The sequence below is a fragment of the Amphiprion ocellaris genome, chromosome 10, assembly GCF_022539595.1.
Source record: "Amphiprion ocellaris isolate individual 3 ecotype Okinawa chromosome 10, ASM2253959v1, whole genome shotgun sequence".
In the NCBI taxonomy this organism is placed as follows: domain Eukaryota; kingdom Metazoa; phylum Chordata; class Actinopteri; family Pomacentridae; genus Amphiprion; species Amphiprion ocellaris.
This window is the reverse complement of record NC_072775.1, coordinates 21,092,850-21,101,478: the sequence shown is the minus strand read 5'-3', so window position 1 is coordinate 21,101,478 and position 8,629 is coordinate 21,092,850. Positions and strand designations below refer to the sequence as shown.

At 42.4% G+C, this 8,629-nt stretch overlaps 1 protein-coding gene across 2 annotated transcripts; it reads left to right on the top strand.

Annotated features, from left to right (window-relative positions):
• The first annotated feature begins 750 nt into the window (after nucleotides 1-750).
• gata6 (GATA binding protein 6) lies at nucleotides 751-7,111 on the top strand. 2 transcript variants are annotated; one of them, XM_023277845.3, is made up of 7 exons: nucleotides 751-919; nucleotides 1,536-2,435; nucleotides 3,019-3,191; nucleotides 4,080-4,205; nucleotides 4,294-4,381; nucleotides 4,461-4,558; nucleotides 5,002-7,111. In XM_023277845.3, exons 2-7 carry the CDS (start codon nucleotides 1,595-1,597, stop codon nucleotides 5,161-5,163), a joined length of 1,488 nt encoding a protein of 495 aa, XP_023133613.1. In that variant the 5' UTR covers nucleotides 751-919; nucleotides 1,536-1,594; the 3' UTR covers nucleotides 5,164-7,111. The 2 variants fall into 2 exon arrangements, with proteins under 2 accessions (XP_023133613.1, XP_054870655.1); XM_055014680.1 differs by lacking the exon at nucleotides 751-919 and adding an exon at nucleotides 1,004-1,285.
• Nucleotides 7,112-8,629: the final 1,518 nt, after the last annotated feature.

Here is an 8,629-nt window from a genome sequence, read left to right as displayed (position 1 = left end):
TTAAGATATAAACATCTATCTTAAACAAGCATAGCACTGAATAAAAGTGAAAGTCTTGCCTTGAAAATCTGCATAAGTGCAGAAATATTATCAAAATGGCAAAAAAAGTTGAATGTTTAATGCAGACAAACGTGTATAATTGGATTATTGTTAATGATACATTAACGTGGATTCGGCTCCCAGCTGATCTGGAGGTCATTTTAAAAACATTTTGGAGAGTTTAATCCAGTAAGAAATAATCATATTGTAATATCTGGTCGTGAAATTTTAATGCAAACTCAAAAGTGGAGAGACAAGCTGTGAGGTGAGCAAACATTTAAAAAAAATATATAATTCCCTCTTAAGTGTAACGAAATAGAAGAAAAAGTGAAGTAAAATTACTTTTGTACTCGTAGTTGCGTAAAGTTCAACTTTACTCCACTGTGATCAACAGGTTTGGAATAATAGAGCAAAAATACTGAGAGGTTAGAAAATAAAATAGAATTAAGCAAAAAATAAATAAATTGCCAAAAATGTAGAAGGAGAAACTACTGATCTCACTTGTGAAAGTTATTAAACCGGCTGATGAATTTAAAAAGCAGAATGGGTGGAGCTCCATCTTTGTCCAAACGCGTAAAACTCAGCGAAGCCTGACTTCATTTACAAATGATTTGGAATTTCAGACGTAATCTTTTTTTTTTTTTCTCTGCCTCTGTTTCTGGGTGTGATTGATTGGAGCAGTTCATAGGCTGGCACCCCCATCGTGTCTCCAGTCGCTCACACTCCTCATGATTGGTCCGCCTCCCGGAGCCCGCAGCCGCCACTAGCGCCTCCTCTCATAAACCTCGTCAGCCCGCACAAACGTTTCCCAGTACTTCCAAGAGAAGCAGCGGCTCACTATTAGGAACTTTGCGTGCGACCTATGGCACACAACTAGCAGGTATGTCCCGGAAAGCGTCTAATGTCTCCTCTTTTTGGCTGTCTTCTAACTCTCACGGCTGGTTTCCAAACATCTGGCGCAGAGTGGTGCCGAGCGCAGCCAGACCAACTCATCAATTCGGGGGTATTGTTTTATCGCTCCAGCCTGCCTCTCGGCCCTTATCTGTTCTCAGCCTTATCAAACAGTTATCTCTTTTGCTGTGAAGACATATTGCGTTTTGTTTCCTATCTGTTATGTGTGTGTGCACTGCTGTGTGTTCGTGTGTGTGTGTGCGTGTGGGAGGACAGGGATTTGACACGGATGGATCCAGCGCATTTTGGGAGCGCTTGATGGGAGTCACTGTGGACTGGATGTGTTTTACATAAAGTAGAGATTATCCTGATTCAGTGATAGTAGTCTTCTTATAGTCTCTATGCTTTTATTCTGGAAATATGTGTATTTAAATATAACAAAAACAAGTTGTACACGACATGCTGGTTTGCGTCTTTCCAGATATTTGGCGAGTTTCTGTCCAGATGTTTTTGGGAAACACTTTAAACTTAGTTGTCCCTTTGCACCCCGTGAAAAGGGTTCACTTCCCCTCTTTTCCTAACTGCTCCAACTCTCTGTGTTCTAGGGTAGGCTACTCCCTGACCATTTTTATTAACCCCTACGGTGTATGGAAAGTGCTCCTGGATGGACCTGGGCGACAACAGCTGGTCCATGGTCAAGCGAGAAGTTTCCAGCAGCCCAGGGTCGCCGGCTGAGCAGTCCTACCTGCCCGGTGACAGCAGGAGGGACGGTCCCACCTCGGAGGAGCTGAGGACGCCTCCGAGCGAGCTTGACGCGCTGGGGCACCGCCGCTCCGACGGCCGATCTCTACACTCCTACCTTCACTTCGGACACCATAACAACACCCTGACCACTACCGAGGACATCCCGCTCTTTACGGATTTAGACCAGGGGAGCAAACTCGTCCTCTCCACCGGAGCGCACAAGGCGAGCCTGCTGGTGGACCCGTCCGACATGTACCAAACACTGGCCATCGCCGCAGCCCAGAGCCAAACTGGATATGATTCCTCCTCTGGTGGTTATATGCACTCCAACCCCAACTCCCCCGTCTACGTCCCCAGCACCCGGGTGGGCCCCATGATCCCCAGCCTCTCCTACCTGCCGGCCAGCGGCTCTGCTCAGCCCAGCCACGCGGTCTCCGGTCACTCGGTGTGGTCTCAGTCCACCCCAGAGAGCCCCTCGTACAGCACCGGCAGCCCGCACACCTCCAGTCGTTTCCACTACCCTCCCAGCCCGCCCATGAATAACGGGACGCCCAGGGACACCAGCTACAGTAACACGCTGAATGTGGGCAGCAGGGACCAGTACAGCCTCTCTCGCCCTCTCAGCGGGACCTACGCCAGTCCCTACTCTCCTTACGTTGCACCCCAGCTGCCCTCGCCTTGGCCCGCAGGACCTTTTGATAACACGATGCTGCACACCTTGCAAAGCAGAGGTGCGCCCTTGATTCGAGGACCAAACGGAGGTAAGAAAAAAAAAGCAAAGCAGAAGGGGTCATGGTGATGGAGTAGTTTTTCTTCTCACTAGCTGAGCTGGAAAAATAAAAATGAAGGTATTTAAGGCATGCAGGCGCTTGAACTGTCTGTGCGCTTTGGAGACGGCACCTGATTTGGAGGCCTGATATTTAAATGTCAGAGAACTAGGCAAAACCATGTTTAGTAAAATACAAGAAAAATAGTCTGTTTAAAATTGGACTGGATTTGGTCCGAAGGTTCATGTGTGTCTCAGTCCTGCAATAAATCTCAGGCCTAACTGTGCGCGCAAGCCTGGAATTCACCACAATATCCAATTAAATTAAAAAAAAAAAAAAAAAGCTAAAATTAAATAACATCTTGTACATTTCGAGCTATATTGTCACACCAACAACACACACATAATAAAATGCACAATTCAGATATGCTATTAAATAATTATTTTTGCACAAGAAATCTGTGTTTGTTTCAAATCTGTCATTTGGCATACCAAATTTTGAGAAATAGGAGCCCTTTTAGAACCCGCAGAAATATTTGTTTGATCACAAGTCTGATTTAACGTTTTTTTTTTTTCAGTTTCAGATATTCTGGACGACATGGGGGAGAGCAGAGAGTGCGTCAACTGCGGCTCCATCTCCACGCCGCTGTGGAGGCGCGACGGCACGGGCCACTTTCTCTGCAACGCCTGCGGCCTTTATAGCAAAATGAATGGGCTGAGCCGGCCATTAATTAAACCACAGAAACGGACGGTAAGGAGACAGGGGACCACTTCACCGCTCAGTTTCCTGCCTAATTGCCTCAAACAATGACTGGAGGTTATCGCCGGTGATATTAATTAAATGCTCAGATTAAAAGTGACACTGAGGAGATGCAGACTTTGGTAGAGTTTGGATTTTAATCCAGTAATTTGTTTTAAGACGTCTGTGATTTATCATATAAAATGGGCGGAAATCTACATAAGAAAGCTGTTGAAAAAACAAGACACGCATTTATTGGGAGGTTTTATTAGGACTATTGCTTTTTATGCAAACTGATCATCATTAGAACACATTAAATCGTCAGTCAACAATAATAATTAAGCTGCAAAATTAATTTGCTAAAATCTCTTTTTTATTTATATATATATATATATATATATATATATATATATATATATATATATATATATATATATATATATATATATATATATATATATATAAAAACTTAATTGACTAATTTAATGTGAGTAAAACTTTCACCACTTCAAACACTTTATCTGAACCTCCATTCAAAGCTTCAAAGCTTCTGTTGGTTGATTTAGGAGCAAATCTTTCCTGGTGCCATTACGGGCATTACGCACAGTTTTTGCTAGGAAATCAGATGTCACGTACGGACTCCCCTAAAACGAACATCCTGTGAAAAGCTGTGCGTAAATGCCAGTTAAATGGAGGTCATAATAGGAGCTGTATTATTGTTAGGAAATAGGGTATGAATAGCCAAATTACAATTAAATTAGCGGAGCGTGGCTTGCACTTGAAAAACACATTTTCTTCTAACTTGAATCCCAGACTATTTTACTGCTTCAGAGATTTATTTATTTATTTTTACATCTTCAAGTTTGATTTGAATCCCTGATTTTAAATTTCTGTCACCAGTCAACGTCCAGAAGAATCGGCCTTTCCTGCGCCAACTGTCAGACCAGTACGACGACTTTGTGGCGCAGAAACGCGGAGGGAGAGCCGGTGTGCAACGCATGTGGGCTCTACACGAAATTACACGGGGTGAGTTTCAGTTTCATCCAGCCTTTCCCTTCAAACTGAACTTTCATTGTATTCTTTGACGCACCGCTAATCAGAATGATACTTGCAGGTACCTCGACCGCTCGCCATGAAGAAAGAGGGAATCCAGACAAGAAAAAGAAAACCGAAAACGTTGAATAAAACCAAAGGATCCTCTGGTGAGTTAATTACTGCTCATATGCGTGTGGATAGAATTGCATTTGTAATATTGTAACAAAATGTTTTATGTGCTTGTAGGAAATAACAACTCGGTCTCCATGACTCCCACATCCACCTCTTCATCCAATTCAGAAGACTGCTCGAAAACCAGCTCACCCTCTGGGCAGGTGTCGGGGGTAAGACATTATTTTATTTACAGCTAAATGAAAATGTAAAATTAAATATTTCTGGTATGGCACATAATTTATAACAATTCAATAGAAATATGGGTGTTAATTAGTAAATACCATCCTTACAATTATTTTAACAGTCAGACTTAGTTTGTCCACAATCTACCCTCACAGGTGAATATTTAGTGGTGAATAAAGCACACAACAGGTGTGTTAAGTAGTGATGCTCTGTGGTGGTGACTGCTGCTAACCAGTGTGTCACTCCTATATTACAGTAAGATGAGCTTCACATTTGTCAGGATCTTTTTTCACACTTGTGTAATGCAAATGGCATCTCAGTCCAAAAGTCAAAAGTGAATCACAGTCCATGTAGAGAATGTTTGTTTTACACCAGGAATGAGTGCATTTTAAACACAGTTCTAGGCTAACTGTGCTTTCTGGTGCTGCAGGTCAGTTCTTCTGTGCTGTCCAGCTCGGGGGAGGGAACAGGCTCGGCCTCAGCGGTGAAGTACCCGGGACAGGATAACCTGTACACCAGCGTGGGCTTGACCCAGTCATCAGATGTAGCTTCAGTGAGGGGTGAACCCTGGTGCCCCATGGCCTTAGCCTGAACACCTAAATCTCCCAGGCGGACAGAAATCGCTGGCCCCTTCTGTCTGGATGCTGTGTAGTGTGGAAGTATTCGGGGGCAGTTTTTGCTTTCTCCCCTCTTTGCTGACGCAAGAAGAGTCGGACAGGAGGGAGAAAGGAGGGTGAGGCGGCCTTCAGTCACAGTACGAGCTTCAACCGAGCATGGAATATCTGAGATTGGGTTCCAGACTGGTGTGGGGATCTTGTTGCCTTTAAAAAACACCAACAACAAAGGGAAACGCCAGGCCAGATGATCAATTAGGTGGCCTTCTGTGGATGGTTTCTGGATCTGCCGTGCACTCAGTATCTCCAGAACCAGATCTGGGTTCTTTAAAGAAAGCCATCGTGTACATAACGGATTTCCTGTTTGAAGAAAAAGCTGTTGATTGGATTTCAGTGCTGAACAAAGCGCTATACTCTTTAAGGACATTTAGATTGTTTTTCTTTTCCCACAACTGGAATCATGCCATAAGTGCCAAGACAACTTTTATGAATCAAAAGAAAAATATTTATAAATCTTCCATTGTTGAAAACGTGGCTATGATTGTTAATAAAGATATCAATATAGACTAGAAGTTAAACCATTCTGATGTCTTCTTTTCTAGTGTTTTCTCTTTGTAAGTGGCTGTTAGTAGTACAGTAGTGTTGAATGCACGTTTTCCACTGAAAGCTCTTACTGTATTTGACTGAAACTAGTTTGGTTTAAACAGGGTATAAATGACTATGTCATATATGTTTCTTTCATTTAATCATTTCCTAAAAAAATTGCAAATAAACTCCTTGAGACTAATTTTTGATATTAAGATATTGTCAGCTGTTTGGTAGCCTCACGGTACTAATTCCACAGCGGAGCTACAAACTCTTTTACATGTAAAGCAGTGGCTTGTTTGAACAAAGCACAGCCAGAGCAGCTCGATCTTTATGTTCTAACACATACGTTGCAATCAAAGACTGTTGGCTGCACTCTGACTCACTATAAACAGTGTATCTGTCACAATGCTAACGTGTACCGTTGCATCATTTTTAAACACCAAAATTAGACCAAAGTGAAGAGTGACGTCACTTCTGAACAAATTCACGCTACTCTGATGACTGTGATTAATTGCTGTAATGATTAAAAAGGAGGTCAATTATATTGCAATGCAACATCTCATCATGCTCTTTGTAATAAATGTACACATTCACAGCTGAATTGGGGGCATGTCAAATCACATTGTTTGTCTCCGTGGCCTCAGCAGTGGTGTGGGAGTTTCAAAAAGTCCTTTCAGGCCAAAAATCACCCCCAAGGAGACTAAAACCTGAAGGAAGTCTGATGAGTTACATGTAAATCTTGGCACAAAGAGGGTTTTTATGTATTTTTTTTTCACAACTTGCTTCATCCAAAAAGAGCATGTCATTCACTCTTCTGGACTTATTTATTTTTTTGAAATATCATGTTTTTTCTTTTTTTTGTCATGCTTTATGTCTTTTTCTGGAACTTTATGAGAAATAATTTTATTTAAATTCAGTCCAAGAAATTGTTGGTGATGCAAATAAATTTACAGTTTGTTTTAAAAGAGGAGCTGTGTTTTAAAGAAAGTTATGGAAAGAGCTATGTTCTTGCATAATATTAGCATTACTCAGGCATAGTTTTGTATGAGTCATTCATATCTCTGCTATAACTCCCCTTTTCTCCTCGGCTGAACGAAAGCCGAAAAGCTTTATTTTCCCAGATTTCTTCATGACTGGGAGGAAAGAAAAAGGGACCAGCTAACGCAAGGCAAAGAGTTCATGTGGGGGAAAAAAAGAATATATGTGCTTCACTTTGAGAGATTCAGATGTCTCACCTAAATGTTTCCAAAGTTGAGAAATATTTGCAGCTTTTCTGGGTGGCTTGCTACCATGCTGTGCTTATGTTTTATTAAAGCAAGTCTTCATTGTTCATGACAACATTTTCACTCGAGAGTTTTCCTTTTCTTCTGGGCCCCGAAGGCTTAAAGCACAATCCACTTTCCTGTGTCCTCTTGAACCAGCAGCTCAAAGTACCTGTCACAATGTTTACTGTACTTAAGAGAATATGGCCTGTGAGTAATACCACATGAAAAGATTTTAGAGATGGTGAAGATTTATGTCTGGGCTTAGCGTTATCTGTCTGTTCTTTGACATATTGATTTAGCTAAGTTTATTGAGTGTGGAGGAATGTGCTACACTGTGTAACAGCCACATCCACAGTTTGGAGATGAACACGGTTATTGCACCTATTTTTCTTTCCTTTGCAAAAGACTGAACTTTTGACATTTGCACCGATACTTTCATTGCCATTTTCTTGTTGCAAATGATCCATCACAGGAGTGAGATTTTTTTCAGTGTTGATGTTACCAGTGATGGAAACCTTTGGCATGTGCTCATTTGCTGCTGGCCGTTATATAAAATCCAATTTGTTCACCGAGACCACCAAGTATCAGGTCCTTGAGCTTCCAGGCAGATAAATTACAAAACCACCTTTAGATATGTAAATGCAAGCTCGTGTTGAACTCAAAACACGGGCAAATATTTAAAGGTTTCTGAATTTATGAGGTGGTCCTACCTTGGCACTGTCTGACTGGTATCCATGGTGCTACGAGGGAGGAAATATAAACACAACAGCGCAGAAATCCTCCTAGCGCTCTCATCTGGATGGCTGTTCACAGAGCTGAGGGTCACATCAACCACCACATTCAAGCTTACAGTTATTATCTGTGAGAGTGCTGGGAAGGGATGGTGAGTAATGTTTGTCCCACAGTTGCAGCTCTGGAATAGAAATCTGCCCAAATAAGTGATCAAAAGCTGGAAAGAGGGGGGAAGCAGATAGGAATGGTTGAGGCAGACATAGACAGACAAACAGAGAGAATAGAGATCTTGATGGCTGTGCAGGGTTTAAAGTCCTCCCAAAGTAAACAACACGGGCTAACCCAGCAGCAGCAGCAGCAGCAGCAGCAGCAGCAGCAGCAGACTACAGGCCTCAGGGCTGTTTGGCTATGGGGCAGCAGCTCAGTATGGCGCAGCGACTCCCTCAGGAGATGCCCGTTGATCTTTCCATGCTGCCTTTCAAAGGAGAGCAGCGCTGGCCCTGCCTCCGGAAGAGATGGGATCTCTGACTCAGCCCTTTTGGGTTTCCTCGACAGACATAGTGGCATATTCTGGGAGAAAAACACTTAAAAACATGATAGCTGTCCTGTTTGTAGAGTCTTTTAGATTTGGTTTTCTATCAAAAAGTCTCCCGTTAGTGTCTACAGACCTTGCATGGTTCGGGATTATTATTCTGTGATTTATTCACTTTAATTGTATAGAGAGCCAAAACTATGTCCACAGAGCATAAAGGCACCTCCTCCTGTCCGGTCATAAACTCTCACAGTCGTAATCACAGGAAGTGTGTTGCACACGAGGGAACGATTCAGTTCAAAATAATAAGAAATTATGTGAAGCTGT